The following is a 17,193-nucleotide window of genomic DNA, read 5'->3' as shown; positions in this document are numbered from 1 at the left end:
CTTGGCACGCCATGCTGTGGTAGACGTCCTACATATAAAGTGGAGGAAGATGGGCATGGATGTTAGCTCAGAGCCAGTCTTCCTCAGCAAAAAGAGGAGGATTGGCAGCAGTTAGCTCAGGGCTAATCTTCCTCAAAAAAAAAAAAAAGAAAATGAAGATTAAATAGTCTCCTGTCAGCTGAGTCAGATTTGGCTGCTTAAGTTAATAAAAAACTTGATTTTCTGAGCTTTGTGGATGTCACAATTATGAAACAGATTGTGGACTGGTATAATAATATTCACTGCAATTTTCTGGGGAAGGTTTTATTAATTATACTTCATAGATGAGAAGATTTGGACTTATTGAGATTAACATGCCAAAGGTCACGTAAGGTTTTATGACTTATGAAAAAGGCATTTAATTTTTCTGGGCCTTCTCAGTTTTTGTCTGCAAAATGAGGAGGCTGCACTCGTTGGTCTCTAAGACTCCTTTGCTTGGTCAGTCTAAGAACCTGTGGCCTTGGCTTTAGTAATTTCTCATCTCTGGGTACTGATTTCCCCACAACCTAGTGGTTCTTAACATTTTTTGGTCACAGACTCCTTTAGCTCTAATGAAATTTATCCCCAGAAAAACGCACAAACACAAAATTTCACACCATTTCAGCACTTCAGAACTGCTGGATTAGATGGTTCTTTTTGCTCTGTGATTCTATAATTGGGATTATTAGCTGGAGAAAACAAAACAGAATAACACTGAATACAAAGACAAACGACATATCCCATACTGTCTAAGAGGTTTATTTCTAAGGGGTTAAATTTAATTTGTAGAGATAGGATTTCCTGGATGGTGCCTGTTCCCTGACAAACTCTGTAGTAAGGTTCAGAAGGAAGGAAACTGAGGTGTCCCACGTGTGCCCAGCCCCATACCAAGATCTTTCAGATGTATAATTTCATTGAATGCTTCAATAATCTTGCAAAGGAGATCTTACTATTTCCATTTTTATCGATGAGGAAACTATGGATCTGAGAGATGAAGTGACTTGTTCTAGATCACAACCAGTGACAGAAGTGAGCTCTGAACCCTATATTAAGTTGTACAGACTTCTCTCTGGCAGGCATACAGTATCTGTTTATTCGAGTACTGCTCAAATTTCAATTCACATTGAAACTTGGGAGATGTGTGATAGAATTCTGGAAACTAGATTACACAATCCTAAGGAGGAAGATGGGCAAGAGAAGGAAAGCTAACATTTACTGAGTACCTACTATGTATCAGGTACTTTATATATGCCATTTCACCAATTCCTAGCTTGTAGACTTGTCAGTAATAACCGTTTCCATCCACGAGCTAAGAAAACTGGTGCTCAGAGAGGTCAAAGTCACTTTGTCAATAGTAATAAGTAGCTAGTAGTAAGCAGGATGGGATCAATATTTCCAGACTGCCTTGGTGGTTGTGCCTTTTTTTGGGGTCTTTACTCCATACCCTTATTCCTTCTTCAGTGAGAGAAAAGAGTATAGTGAAAAAGAAGGGCTGAATCTGGATTTGATTTCCAGTCCAGTCATGCACCACATAACGACTTTTCGGTCAACAACAGGCTGCATATACAACAGTGGTCTCATTAGGTTAGTACCAGATAGCCGAGGTGTATAGTAGGCCATATCATCTAGATGAGTGTAACTATACTCTATGATGTTCACAAAATGATGAAATTGCCTAACGATGTATTTCTCAGAATGCATCCCCGTTGTTAAGTAAGGCATGACTGAACTGCACTCACTAGCTGTGTGGTTTTAGCAAATCACTTAACCTCTGTGAGCCTCAGTTTTCTCATCTGTCAAATGAAAACAAGATCCTGTATCCCCGCCAAGTAGGGTTATCATGAGTCTCAAATAAGATCTAATAAAACATTTTACAAAGCGCTACATAATGTAACAGGTATCATCATATTTATTATTAGTAGTATCCTCATCATCTTTCCTGGAGTAAGATGACAGTACAATGTTTTGAGCTTCTCTGCTTTATTAGAAGGCCTCTAAAATGATTAGGAGAGGACCTAAAATGCTTTTGAGAAAACTTTGGAGGTAGCTGGGAGAAGCCAGAGCATGTGACAAGGTGTCATATTTTCTTTTGCATATCTTGCAAGGGAGCCAGACAAGATGATCTTCTGAAGAGAAATGAATGAAAAGAGTAGGATTAGAAAGTGACGATCCAGGATCCTTACCAGATCTCTTGACCAGCAGCTCTTTCATTGGAACCTTTACTACTCCAAGCAGATACTCTTTCAATGAGTGGATACTGGCTATACTACTAGCTGTTAAATCAAACAAAAAAGAGAAATTATTTGGTAGTCTACTGACCAAAGGGCTTGTGTTTACAGCATATCCACATAACCCTCCATTTACACTCACTAAATCTCACTAAATCACCACTGTTGGAAGATACATTAGAGATAATTTTACTCCAGTCAAAGCTTCAATGCTTTCTAAATAATTTTTAATTAGATCATTAATCATTTATATGTATATATAGAGAGAGATATTTAAATCACTTTATTTTGAAAAAAGTTACAGAAAAGTTACAAGAATATTACAATGAACTCCTATATACCCTTCACTTGGATTCATGCACTAACATCTTGACACATTTGCTTTCTCTCTCTCTCCATTCTCTCACACACACATACTCACATGCACTCAATACACATTCTACTTATTTTGCTTCAGAAGTAAGTTGCAGAGAATATGACCCCTCACCCCTCAACACTTCAGCATGTATCTCCTAGGGAGGGCTATACCATTCAAAACAGAGACCCTTTTAATTTTGATTGTGATGAGTCATTTGGTGCTTACCTGACTTAGTATCTTCATGATAAATAGCAAAAGTGACCTCTGCAAACTCCAACAGCTCTGCCAGGAAACAGGCCTCTCCACTGCAGCGCTGAGTCACCAAGTTGCATGAGAACTCAATGTGATGGGAGAACTCAGGGCAGAAGGAACAGGCCACAGGGCGGGTGCGGCGCTGTTCTCCCTTGGGCAGGAAGGAGAGATGAGTGGTAACAAAGGCATTGACCCCGACCGTAGCGCTAAACTGTAGAGCTGGTTCCTGCTCAGCCAAAGCCCTGCAGGGAAGAAGCATGGGAACAAAAAGAAGGTAATATCAGAAATCAGCTTGACTGCCTAGAAAAACCTCTCCACTATACTATGAGGCCATCAAGAACATTAGCTGACCAGTTTCCTATCTGGGCTTTTGGCAGTGCCACAATGTACTTTCTTGGTAATCTAGATATCACAGTGTATGTGTATGAGGATGGGTGGAGACAACATTCATCTGCCTAGCAGAGTGACACTCCAAGGACGCTCCATTGTATTGTCAACGTTCCTCAGCCAAAGACCACCAGAAACCAACTGTAGTAGAACAAGTGGGGTTTGCTGTTCATCATAATGAGGTAGAACACACACCGTGGAGAATCATGGGGCACTTTAGTAAGAAGGTAACAGAAATGACTGATAGCACTGGGCTCAGGTTAGCTGATTTGGAGGCATGTTCAAGGAAGCAGGGCTTTGCTCTGGATTGGTAATCTTAAGTAGGAGGAGGAAAGACTAGAAAAAGGCTAAAGCTGTAACTGGGAAAGCAGCAGCCGCCACTCATTTTAGCTAGGATGAGGGGATGCTGGGTATATTTGTGGTTTTCATAATCACCTTGTTTTGGTTTGTACTTAGACAAGATTACGGAGTAGTCTTATTTTTGTCTCATTTGTAATGGTCACAGAGCAATCCTGTCTGATGCTGGTGTTCTGTGAGATTATTTACTCTCAACAGGAAAACACCAAAGCCTAGCTATGAGTGTCAGATCAGTTCCCATATGTCAGGGGCTGCTTTTCTCTTTCTCAGCACAGATGTTCCAAGATGTAGAGAGACAATCTGTACATTCTGCACATTTATAAAGAGTAGTCAAATCTTTCGTGTGTGGGTATAGTGTGAGACAAATTCCTTTATCCCAAATTCCCCAAGGGTATAAAATTGCATTTAGGCAAAGAGGTCACCTCTTTTTAAAGCTTTACCTGATAGCCCCAAAGTAGACTTAGGGGTTGCTTCCCCTAAGTTCCTTACTGCACTTAATAATTTGGAGTTATACAGATCTGAGTTTAAATCCTGGTTCCACCATTTACTTAAATGTGTGACCTTGGACAAGTTATTCAACCTCTTCCAAGTTTCAGTTTCCTCTTCACTAAAATGAGCACAGCATAAGGATACAACAGATACTAAAGATGTATGTGTATTTGGAAGCTTATTGCAATTTTATTTCTAATGAAATTAATTAACCCAAAATGATCAATAGTAGATTGGTGTACATCCATACAACAGCATACTATGAAGTGTATATTATGCCTAGGAAAAATGAGATGGAAATAAATCAAATGTTAGCAGTGGCTAAAAAATGATAAAATACTCAAAATGTTGTAAAAATTACACTAGATAACATATACAAAGCAGAGAACCTGCCTATGGGCAGTGAAAGGACTCTTAATAGTAAAATCTCAGAGATGGCAGTGAAATGACAAAAGAGTCTAGGCCCCAAGCTGGTGTGTATTCATTCATTCAATAATTATTTTTATTTATTTATTTTTTGAGGAAGATTAGCCCTGAGCTAACGTCTGCTGCCAATCCTCCTCTTTTTGCTGAGGAAGACTGGCCCTGAGCTAACATCCATGCCCATCTTCCTCTGCTTTATACGTGGAACTCCTACCACAGCATGGCGTGCCAGGCAGTGCCATGTCCGCACCCGGGATCTGAACTGGCAAACCCTGGGCCACCAAAGCAGAATGTGCAAACTTAACCACTGCGCTGCTGGGCCGGCCCCATTCAATAATTATTTGCTGAGCATCTGCTCTGTAAATCATGCACTGGGTTCAGCACTAGATATAAAGCAGTAAAATAGCTACAATTTCCTACCCTCGCTGAACTTAAAAACTACTAGCTATGTCCAAGGAAGCTTCTACTCATTCTCAGTTAAAGATCAGGTGAGTTAGAAGACTCAAGTGAGAAAGAAAGAAGTGACTTCTTTACACAGACAGTGACAGTGTACTTTCAGGAAGACCACTGGCACACAAAATGAGGGCTGGTGTTTCTTGATGACAGAAGGCTAACTTCAGAGCACCTGCTATTTGGATACCAGAGTGAAGATTCAAAGGAGGGGTAAGTTTATAACACCAAGAATTCCTCTCTTCAATAAGAGGTAATGTAAAATTTATTTCTGATTTTACTATATTCTACTGACTAATAAAGGTAACATTAATTATCTATATAAGTGGAAGTAATCATAAAAATCTGTACATTTGGATAGCAGTTGGTAATCTATTAAGTGACTTCATATTTGTTCATTTTTACTCTGATTCTTATAAAATCAGGGGAGGTGTTCACAACTTCCATTTTCCCAGGAGGAAGAAATTGACACCCAGAGAAGGTAAAGAAACTAGCCCAAGATCATGCACAGCTACTGGGAGAAGGAGGTGGGACTAGAAGCCAATGCGTCTGATTTCTAGCGCAGTTCTGTTTCCATTATACCATCCTTTGCCTTATATCCTGTGGAACTCCCTCAGCCTACCAGAAGAATGCCGTGTTAGAACTGGCCTGGCTTCTTGCCCTTCCTTCTTGAAACTGAAACACTGACCAAATGCAGAACTTCCAACAAACTGCTTGCCATCCAATCTGACTTTGCCCATGAGTCCCCAGAGAGAGGAACTACTGAGTTTCTCATCTATTCAGTCTTTCTGAGATCTACTGAGTATCTAAATTCCAAGTCCTTCTCTGCCAATTAAATAGTAGTTAATTTAACACCATATTTAAGAATGGTTGCCTCTTACACAAAACAGGTACTCCATATACATAAGTTTCATGCCTTCATGCCTTTGCACATGTTCTTCTCTTTAACCAGAATAATTTCCAGCTCTCTTGGGCATTTCGATAACTCCTACTCGTCTTTCAAGATTCACATTAAGATATTTTGAAGGGTCTTGAATGTCAAGTTGAGCAGGTTGGACCTTATCCTGTGGCCCAGTAGTCCCTCAAAGTAGATTGTGTACAACCTGGAGGGCTCACAGAGTAAACTATTTGGGCATAGGAAGAAAATATTAAAATTTCTCTATTTTTTTTTTTTTTAAGATTTTATTATTTTCTTTTTCTCCCCAAAGCCCCCCGGTACATAGTTGTATATTCTTCGTTGTGGGTTCTTCTAGTTGTGGCATGTGGGACGCTGCCTCAGCGTGGTCTGATGAGCAGCGCCATGTCCGCGCCCAGGATTCGAACCAACGAAACACTGGGCCGCCTGCAGCGGAGCGCGCGAACTTAACCACTCGGCCACGGGGCCAGCCCCTAAAATTTCTCTATTTTTTCTCTTATATATTAAAGTTGTACAACTCTAGGATATACTTTATAATGTATTTAATATATTAGTATAGCAGTACGTGAAGATGATTTATACACGAATAAGTATAGACATATTTGGAGGGTATGCTAAATTTTAATTTTTCTATTAATAGGAATGCACAATTAAAATTACAAGATCAAGGGCTGGCCCGGTGATGCAGTGTTTAAGTGTGCACATTCCGCTTTGGTGGCCTGGGGTTCGCTGGTTCAGATCCTGGGTGCAGACATGGCACCACTTGGCAAGCCATGCTGTGGTAGGCGTCTCACATATAAAGTAGAGGAAGATGGGCACGGATGTTAGCTCAGGGCCAGTCTTCCTCAGCAAAAAGAAGAGGATTGGCAGCAGTTAGGTCAGGGCTAATCTCCCCCCAAAAGAAAAAAAATAATTACGAGACCACTGCTACTGACAATGGGAAAACATGAAAAGTTTTAATACGAGGGAGTGACATGATTAAAAAACTACCCTGGTATCACTTACACTAACACTAAAATGTTCTCGGGCAATTACTGAAAATGTCTATTTGGAGAATTTAATGAAGAAAAACATTAACTAGTCTGAACATTTTACCAGCTGTTTCAGCGTCAAATCTCACATGGGCAGTTATTCAATTAGTCATTTAGAAACCATGAAGTTAAAGGCAAACAATCCCACTCTGAGTTACAACAAGGGAAAAGGTTAAGGAGCACTTGCTTCTTCTTTCTTAAACTTGTGTCTGGGGCCGGCCCTGTGGCCAAGTGGTTAAGTTCGCGTGCTCCGCTTTGGCGGCCCAGGGTTTCACTGGTTCAGATCCTGGGCGCAGACATGGCACCAGTCATCAGGCCATGCTGAGGTGGTGCCCCACATGCCACAACTATAAAAAAATATACAACTATGTACTAGGGGAATTTGAGGAGAAAAATCAGAAAAAAAAAGAAAAAAGAAGATTGGCAACAGTTGTTAGCTCAGGTGCCAATCCTTAAAAAAACAAACGTGTCTGAAGTGAACTAGTCTACAGCAGGAGCATGACCTAGTCCTCTTTCTCACTGGGCATGTGTTATGCGCCAGAACTATGCTATGTGTTTGGGGGGCAGACAGAAGTTCAGGCAGTGCTTGTGACCAGAGGAACTCACAGCCTAGTGGAGGGAACCTCGTGTATGCAAATAATTGAAACTGAGTGATGTGTGCTGCAACCAAGATGCTAACAGACAAAGGACAAAGCACCAATTCTGTCTGCATATAGGGAGAGATTAAGGAAGGCTGCAAAGAAGCTGCAAACTCTTGAAAGAAAATAGGCATTTGTTTAGCAGACAAAAAGAAGAACATTCAAGGTAGAGAGAAGTATGAGCAAAGATACTGAAGGAGGTAAAGGAAGGGCACGTTGTTTATATACAGAAACAGTGTTTCAGACAGAGAAAAAAGTAAGACAAAGGCCCTGAGGGGGACATGAGCTTGGTGTGTTCAGAAGCAATAAAATGCCAGTGCCCTGAAGGGAGCAGCAGAGGGGAGACTAGCAGGAGGAGATGAGGTCAGAAAGATATCAGGGTCAGATCACGTGGGTTCTTATAGCCATTTTAAGGGGTCTAGCTTTTACTTTATTTTTAAAAATTTCTTTTTATTGAGTTAATGATAGGTTACAATCTTGTGAAACTTCAATTGTACATTAATGTTTGTCATTCGTGTTGTAGGTGCACCACTTCACCCTTTGTGCCCACCTCCCACCCCACCTTTCCCCTGGTATCCACTAAACTGTTCTTAGTCCACATTTTTAAATTCCTCATATGAGTGGAGTCATACACAGATAAGCCTTCTCTAGCTGGCTTATTTCACTTAACATAACTCCCTCAAGGTCCATCCATGTTATTGCAAATGGAATGATTTTGTTCTGTTTTGCAGCTGAGTAGTATTCCATTGTATATATGTACCACATCTTCTTTATCCATTCGTCTGTTGATGGGCACTTAGGTTGCTTCCATGTCTTGGCTATTGTAAATAATGCTGCAATGAACATTGGGGTACACAGGACTTTTGGGATTGCTGACTTCAAGCTCTTTGGATAAATACCCAGTAGTGGGATGGCTGGATCGTATGGTAGTTCTATTTTTAATTTTTTGAGGAATCTCCATACTGTTTTCCATAGTGGCTGCACCAGTTTGCATTCCCACCAGCAGCAGTGTATGAGGGTTCCTTTTTCTCCACCTCTCCAACATTTGTTACTATTAGTTTTAGATATTTTTGTCATTCTAATGGGTGTAAGGTGATATCTTAGTGTAGTTTTGATTTGCATTTCCCTGATGATCAGCGATGATGAGCATCTTTGCATGTGCCTATTGGCCATCCGTATATCTTCCTTGGAGAAATGTCTGTTCATGTCTCCTGCCCATTTTTTGATTGGGTTGTTTGATTTTTTGTTGTTGAGTTGTGAGAGTTCTTTATATATTATGGATATTAACCCTTTGTTGGATATATGACTTGCAAATATTTTTTCCCAGTTAGTGGGTTGTTTTTTTGTTTTAATCCTGTTTTCATTTGCCTTGAAGAAGCTCTTTAGTCTGATGAAGTCCCATTTGTTTATTCTTTCTATTGTTTCCCTTCTCTGAGAAGACATGGTGTCTGAAAAGATCCTTTTAATACTGATGTCAAAGAGTGTACTGCCTACGTTTTCTTCTAGAAGCCTTATGGTTTCAGGTCTCACCTTTAGGTCTTTGATCCATTTTGAGTTTATTTTTGTGAATGGTGAAAAAGAACGGTCAATGTTCATTCTTTTACATGTGGCTTTCCAGTTTTCTCAGCACCATTTGTTGAAAAGACTTTCTTTTCTCCATTGTATCCCCTCAGCTCCTTTGTCGAAGATAAGCTGTCCATAGATGTGTGGTTTTATTTCTGGGCTTTCAATTCTGTTCCATTGATCTGTGCACCTGTTTTTGTACCAGTACCATGCTGTTTTGATTACTGTAGCTTTGTAGTATGTTTTGAAGTCAGGGATTGTGATGCCTCCCGTTTTGTTCTTTTTTCTCAGGATTGCTTTAGAAATTCGGGGTCTTTTGTTGCCCCATATGAATTTTAGAATTCTTTGTTCTAATTCTGTAAAGAATGTCATTGGGATTCTGATTGGGATGGCGTTGAATCTGTAGATTGCTTTAGGTAGAACGGACATATTAACTATGTTTATTCTTCCAATCCACGTACGTGGAATGTCTTTCCACCTCCTTATGTCGTCATCCAATTCTCTCAGAAAGGCCTTGTAATTTTCATTATATAGGTCCTTCACTTCCTTAGTTAAATTTACCCCGAGGTATTTTATTCTTTTTGTTGCGATTGTGAATGGTATTGTGTTCTTGAGTTCTTTTTCTGTTAGTTCATTATTAGAGTGTAGAAATGCTACTGATTTATGCAAATTGATTTTGTACCCTGCAACTTTGCTGTAGTTGTTGATTACTTCTGAGAGTTTTCCAATGGATTCTTTGGCGTTTTCTATATATACAGATCATGTCGTCTGCAAACAGCAAGTGTTTCACTTCTTCCCTCACTGTTTGGATTCCTTTTATTCCTTTTTCTTGCCTGATTGCTCTGGCCAGGACCTCCAGCACTATGTTAAATAAGAGTGGTGATAGAGGGCATCCTTGTCTTGTTCCTATTTTCAGGGGGATGGCGTTCAGTTTTTGCCCATTGAGTATGATGTTGGCTATGGGTTTGTCATATATGGCCTTTATTATGTTGAGGTAGTTCCCTTCTATGCCCATTTTGTTCAGAGTTTTTATCATAAATGGCTGTTGGATCTTGTCAAATGCCTTCTCTGCATCTATTGAGATGATCATGTGGTTTTTATTCCTCAGTTTGTTGATGTGGTGTATCACATTGATTGATTTGCGGATGTTGAAGCATCCCTGTGTCCCTGGTATGAATCCCCCATGATCATGATGTATGATCCTTTTGATGTATTGCTGAATTCAGGTTGCCCAGATTTTGTTTAGAATTTTTGCATCTGTGTTCATCAGTGATATTGGCCTGTAGTTCTCTTTTTTCGTGGGGTGCTTGTCAGGTTTTGGTATCAGCATGATGTTGGCCTCATAAAATGTGTTAGGAAGTGTTCCAACTTCCCTAATTTTTTGGAATAGCTTGAAAAGGATAGGTATTAAATCCTCTCTGAAAGTTTGGTAGAATTCCCCAGGAAAGCCATCTGGTCCTGGGGTTTTATTCTTTGGGATGTTTTTGATTGCTGTTTCAATCTCTTTCCTTGTGATTGGTCTGCTCAAATTGTCTGCCTCTTCTTGAGTGAGCTTTGGGAGATTGCAGCAGTCCAAGAATTTATCCATTTCCTCTAGGTTATCCCTTGCATTGGCATAGCGTTTTTCGTAGTATTCTCTCATAATCCGTTGTATTTCTGCAGAGTCTGTTGTTATTTCTCCTCTTTCATTTCTGATTTTGTTTATTTGAGCTTTCTCCCTTTTTTTCTTTGTAAGTCTGGCTAGGGGTTTGTCAATTTTATTTATCTTCTCACAAAACCAGCTCTTTGTTTCATTGATCCTTTCTACTGCCTTTTTCGTTTCAATAGTATTTATTTCTGCTCTGATTTTTATTATTTCTCTCCTTCTGCTGACTTTGGGCTTCATTTGTTCTTTTTTCTCTAGTTCAGTTAGGTGTAGTTTAAGATTGCTTATTTGGGATTTTTCTTGTTTGTTAAGATGTGCCTGTATTGTGATGAATTTTCCTCTTAATACAGCTTTTGCTGTATCCCATATGAGTTGGTATGGCATGCTCTCATTTTCATTTGTTTCCAGGTATTTTTTGATTTCTTCTTTAATTTGTTCAATGATCCATTGCTTGTTCAGTAGTGTGTTGTTTAGTTTCCACATCTTTGTGCCTTTCTCAGCTTTTTTCTTATAATTAATTTCTAGCCTTATAGCACTGTGATCGGAGAAGATGCTTGTTATTATTTCAATTTTTTTAAATTTGTAGAGGCTTACCTTGTTTCCCAACATATGGTCTATCCTTGAGAATGTTCCATGTGCACTTGAGAAGAATGTGTATTCAGCTCTTTCAGGGTGAAGTGATCTATATATGTCTATTAAGTACAATTGTTTTAGTTTTTCATTTAGCTCCACTATTTCCTTGTTGATTTTCTGTCTGGATGATCTGTCCATTGATGTGAGTGGGGTGTTGAGGTCCCCTACTATTATTGTGATGTTTTTAACATCTTCCTTTAGGTCTGTTAATAGTTGCTTTATGAATCTTGGTGCTCCTGTGTTGGGTGCATAGATATTTACAAGCGTTATTTCTTCTTGATGAAGTGTCCCTTTGTCATTATATATTGTCCCTCTGTGTCTCTCTTTACCTGTCTTATTTTGAAATCCACTTAGTCTGATATAAGAATTGCAACACCTGCCTTTTTTTGCTTGCTATTAGCTTGAAGTATTGTCCTCCAGCCCTTCACTCTGAGCCTGTGTTTGTCCTTGGGGCTGAGGTGTGTTTCCTGGAGGCAACAAATTGTTGGATCTTGTTCTTTAATCCATTTTGCCACTCTGTGTCTTTTTATTAGAGAGTTCAATCCGTTTACATTGACAGTGATTACTGATGCATGTGGACTTAATGCTGTCAATCTGTCGCTCATTATCTTGTTTTCCTTTGTTTCTTTTCCTGTGTGCTTTAGCCTACCCATTTAATACTGCAGTTTCTTATGCTGGGTTTCTCAGATTTTTCCTTATTTATGATTTGTGACTCTGTTCTGTATTCTATTTTAGTGTCTACCCTGAAGTTTGTATTTAGAATGTTGTGTATAATATAGTCTATTCTCTGGTGGTCTCTTACTTACTTGGCCAATACTGATTTAGACCCTTTGCTCTTCCCCTCCTAAATAATTATTTTCATTTCTTATTTCAACTCGTGTTATAAATTTGTAGTTAGAGTGATAAGATCGTCCTTGCTTTGGTAGTTTCCTTACCTTTACCCTAATGCTATAGTTGAATATTTGCTATCCTGTTCTGGTTCTATCCATTGGTCTCCCTAGTCTGTGGATTGTGACCCCTTTCTCCCTTTTTTCAGGTATGAAAGCCTTCTTGAGGATTTCTTGTAGTGGAGGGCTTTTAGTTACAAATTCCCTTAACTTTTGTCTGTAAAAGATTTAATTTCTCCCTCATATCTGAAGAAAATTCTTGCTGGATAGAATATTCTTGGCTGAAGATTTTTATCTTTTAAAGCTTTGACTATGTCACTCCATTCTCTCCTAGCTTGTAAGGTTTCTGTAGAGAAATCCGCTGAAAGTCTGATAGGGGCTCCTTTGTAGGTTATTCTCCTTTTTTTTCTTACTTCCCTGAGTAGTCTTTCTTTATCTTTCCTTCTTGCCAATTGTACTACTATGTGCTTTGCAGTAGGTCTTTTTACATTGACAAATCTAGGAGATCTGAAAGCTTCCTCTATACACATTTCTCCGTCAATCCCTAGATTTGGAAAGTTCTCGTCAATAATTTCGTTAAGCACACTTCTGCTCCATTTTCCTTTTCCACGTTCTTGGGAATTCCTATGATCCTTAAGTGGTTACTCCTCATTGAATCCACTATCTCTCGGAGATTTTCCTCGTTTTTTTTTAATTCTTAGTTCTCTTTCTTCCTCTGTCTGGAGCCATTCAGCCTGTCTATTGTCAATTATGTTAATTTGCTCTTCTATGGTGTCTACACAGGCATTCAGGGAATCCGTATTCTGTTTTATCTGGTCCATTGTGTTTTTCATCTCTAGTAATTCTGTTTGATTCTTCTTTATAATTTCAATCTCTTTTGTGAAGTAACTCCAGAACTCATTGGCTTGTTTCTCTATCTTTCTCTCTACCTCATTGAGTTTTTTGATTATAGCTGCTCTGAACTCATTATCACTTAGTTTACCTAATTCCAAGTCCTCAGGATTTAATTCTATGTTTTTATTGTTTTCCTTCTGGTCTGGGGCTTTTATAAATTGCTGGATGGTAGAGGAGCGGTTTTTTTGCATGGTGGTAGAATTCGGTTGCAGTTACAGCCTGTTGCCACTAGATGGGGTTGAGTGCCCCACGTTCTGAGCTCTCCAACTTCGGGCAAGATGGCGGGGGCCCAGTGCACTTTTCCATGAGGGAGGGGCTGCTATTCTCACGTGCGGATCTAGATTCAGATCAGTTCCGTTCTCTGGTCTCCAGAGGCCCTGGGTTTACGGGGTCCCTGTGCATGGAAGCTTTCCCCCGTCAGAGGGTCTCCACTGAACCAGCAGCGGGAGTCCTGGATGATTCCCCCGGTTGTGCAGCCCCTCCCCCGATCCTTCCCAGACAGGGGCAGCAGGGATCACAGACTCTAGGGGAGGGGGGCGATGTTCTCTCCTACCCATTCCAGCGCCTCTGAGGCCGTTAGCAAGGTTTATGTTCTCTGCCTTCTTGGTATTGTAGGTCTCTAATGTGTTGGCATTAGATTTATTCTCTGAAATTCAGTTTTTCCAATCCTTTGCTGTATTTTGGAGGGGAGAGAATCCTGGGTCAGCTCACCCTGCCATTTTGCTCCGCCCTAGCTTTTACTTTAAATGAGATGGATAGTTATTGGTGAGTTTTAAGTGGAAGTGTGTCAAGATCTGACTTGAGTTTTCATAGGATCACTGGTTTCTGTATTCAGAACAGACTGAAAGAGAACAAGCTAAAAAAAATAGGAAGTGGTACTGAGAGACTGAACGCGAGATTTTAGAGGAGTTCTAATAATTGGTCCTGGCGTGGTTTGAGGGTGTAGGGTATGACTTTGGGAATAGGTGGTTAAGTAGGGTAGAAGATAAAATTGTTGGACAAGGTCAAGGAACTAAGTTCCTAATAACATTAAAATAGCAAAGTTTGCATGTGATTTATTCACTTATATTCTTATATGCTTTCTTAAGAGAAAAAGAAAAAAGTAGAGTTGTGGTTAATGAACTGGAAATTGTACACAAGAAAGTTTTGTGTATCTGAGCATCATCTATCATAGGGACTACAGTGGAAAAAACTTGAGAGTTGCTTTTCTAAGGTGGACTTACTTGGCTGCTGCTTGTAGACCACAGGCTCTGATAATCTGGACTGAGATAGAGACAGCTCGGGCAGCAAGAACTCCCTCTGCTGTCCTTGGAGTACGCCTGTACCTAAGGCCCACATCCAATAAACCTGAAGAATGAGGACAAAAGGAAAAAAGATAAAAAGGTTGGTTGGAAGAATCTCTGTCCTACCAAACCCCAAGTCCTGGTCAGGAAGGAAGAAGATAAACACTACAATCCTAATGAAAAATAAGGGGCCTTAGCATTAGAGAACCTGTCCATGATCAAAATCACATTATGTTATTGTACTTTAGGATTAATAAAGGCAGAACAGAAGTTACTATTTTCACTTTACATCTAAGTAATAATGACTCAGAGATTCAATTGCTTGCCAAGATCACACAGTTATTGGAGGTGGAACTTTAATCCCATATTTTCTAAACTCTCAGTTATTTTTATAGAATTGAGATGGATTCTAGCCTTTCTTCTTTGTAAACTTTAAAGGTTTCACGCTTTTATACTTCTATCACCCTCTTACCACCACCACCTGAAACATCCTTCTCATGTCATTTTTTCATAAAAATTCTAACCATCCCACTATCACATTTCAGGGGAAGCTTTAAGGGAAAACAGAACAAGCTGATCAAGGAGGGCAAGGAGGAACAACTTAATCTTCATCATGGCAAGACAAAATCTTTTGTTTCAGCAGATACTCTCCAGCAAGCAGTCACAGTAACTTGATTTAGGAGGCTAATCCTAGTTATCTTATGATGTTCTTGGAGGGTAGGTCATGCTGCTGGAACCACAGGATATAATTCAAAACTCCAAATTCTAATCAATCCCCTCCAACTTTAAATCCTAACCTCCTCCATTACAGTGAATTCCCAGCTCATGCTAAACTATATTCCACCAATCCCACATCTGCTTATGTTGCCATGGAATAATAATTCTCTGAGTACACCTATACAATATTTAGGATTTATGCTCTGAGGGTTTATTAAATACTTGCTGAAGTTAAAGCTGAAATGACACAAGCAACATTTATATAAGACATGCTATGGAACTATGAATTTTCTAAAATTCTATGTGAAATCTGCAGTGCATTTTCCACACCCATTTTTCTAAGAGGTGTCTCATAGTTTTCAGATTTTTAAAAGGGTTAAGTACCACAAAATGTGAAGAATTACTAATTCAGAGAGAAAATGAATATTTATGTATACTGACTGAAAAGGAAAGACAAACTAGTCTTCAATTACCTGATGACTGGTTCCTCAGTTCTTTCCTGTTCTCAAGTCTGGGGGTTAAAGGGAGATTAAAGGTCTGTATTCCCACAGCCTCACGGTGTTGCATGGTTACCATGGCACAGATCCTTGATAATGGTAAGGTTCCTTTGGCGACCATCTGGTCTCTCACATTAGGATAATAGTATCTGTAAGCCACAAAAGCACAAACTGTCAGTTGGAAGAATGAGATGGATCAATAATTCAGTCTGCCCCAGGGACCAGCTTTCAGTATCAAGTTATCTTTGGAGCCTTATTGCTCTGTATTTGTAGTATATAGCTGTGGTTGTGTCTGGCTGGATCTACTGTCCATTATGTGGAGGAGGAAGTCTATAAATTATGCTGTGTTCAGGACAATGGCCAGCTTCCCACAGGCTTTGTTTGAGGTATCTGCATCTGGCCTGGCCATTTGGGAGTAGCTCCTCCTGAAAGCTGCCCTCCTGCAGCAGCACAAGTGGTTCTAAGTGGAGCAGTCCCAATCTTCTACAGCTTCAGGCCCATACCCCTCAAATTTGAAGGGGTAATGAGGATCTCTTAGTACCTACTTTATTTCCTTCCCCTATCAAAACATCCCATTCTTAGATCACGAAGTTGTAAATAAAACCTAATTTCCACCTGACTGTATTTAGGAAGTGTCTGGCAAGTAGATGGTACTCTTCCCTAGTTCTGTTCCTGATGCTGTTTCCTCTCCTTTTATATTTATATTCATTTAGTCATTTTATTTGGTCCTTGGGGGTGGGGATGCAAAGGAGGAGGCTGATCATCTGTATTCATGCTATCTTTCCTGGAAATCTGCCAAAGTCTGTGACATGAGTGGATTTGTATTTTATGAAGTCTACTTTTCTGGTGGTGGGAAGAACAGATTATGAGAAATGAATCTAAAAGTAGAGAGGCCAGTTAGGAGGCTATCACAGTAACTGAGGCATGATATGATGAGGGCCTGAACTAAATAAGGCAGTAAGAGCAGCAGAATAAAGGTGACTGGGGCATAAAATGGATATAACTTCACTTACAAATGTAAGTAGTGGTTAGAAGCATAAGACAGAATAGCTCCCAAGAGCCTAATAAAGTAACAGATTTCAGTAAATTCTGGAGAACAGTCACTATCAAACCCAAATAATATAAAACAAGGCAGAAGGGACTGCTTAGCTTCCTTACACTTCAGTCTACGCTGGTTAAGGGAAGGAGGCTCTATGATGGTGCACTTCCCTCCTAGGCACAGGATTGGGTTCTCCACACTGTACCTGCACCAGATTTCAAATTGGACTCCACCTCCAGGCACAAGCCCCTGTGCAGAGAAGGCACTGAGTAGGAGCCTTTGCAGTGGAACTTCAGTTGGCAACAGGAGAGAATGATGGTGCTCACTATTAAAGATGGGATCTGGAATACAGAGTGTGGTTGCAGATCTGAAAGGCTTCAGAGTGATTCCTTTGGAAAAGAAAAGGAATACAGAATCATCCAACACATCATTTAGTGTTTTGTATGTAGTAAGACAGTATGTTAATATCCAGTATTATTCAGTTTTAT

At 39.8% G+C, this 17,193-nt stretch overlaps 1 protein-coding gene across 10 annotated transcripts in view; it reads right to left on the bottom strand.

The window, feature by feature from the left end:
- The window catches only part of C2CD3 (C2 domain containing 3 centriole elongation regulator), a 137,123-nt gene that overhangs the window by 58,366 nt on the left and 61,564 nt on the right, over positions 1-17,193 (bottom strand). For all 10 annotated transcript variants that reach the window (XR_011495824.1, XR_011495825.1, XM_070490711.1 and 7 more), the window contains 5 exons: positions 16,911-17,094; positions 15,643-15,815; positions 14,393-14,516; positions 2,830-3,098; positions 2,202-2,291 (listed from right to left, as the gene is read on the bottom strand). Coding sequence is in view for 8 of the 10 variants with exons in the window: in XM_070490711.1 (XP_070346812.1) it covers positions 2,202-2,291; positions 2,830-3,098; positions 14,393-14,516; positions 15,643-15,815; positions 16,911-17,094 (840 nt within the window). In the remaining 2 variants the exon portion in view is untranslated. The remainder of the gene's footprint in view (positions 1-2,201; positions 2,292-2,829; positions 3,099-14,392; positions 14,517-15,642; positions 15,816-16,910; positions 17,095-17,193) is intronic.

Source organism: Equus asinus, chromosome 20, assembly GCF_041296235.1.
Source record: "Equus asinus isolate D_3611 breed Donkey chromosome 20, EquAss-T2T_v2, whole genome shotgun sequence".
NCBI lineage: Eukaryota > Metazoa > Chordata > Mammalia > Perissodactyla > Equidae > Equus > Equus asinus.
The sequence above is the reverse complement of the archived record's forward strand: the minus strand, read 5'-3'. Positions and strand labels throughout refer to the sequence as shown.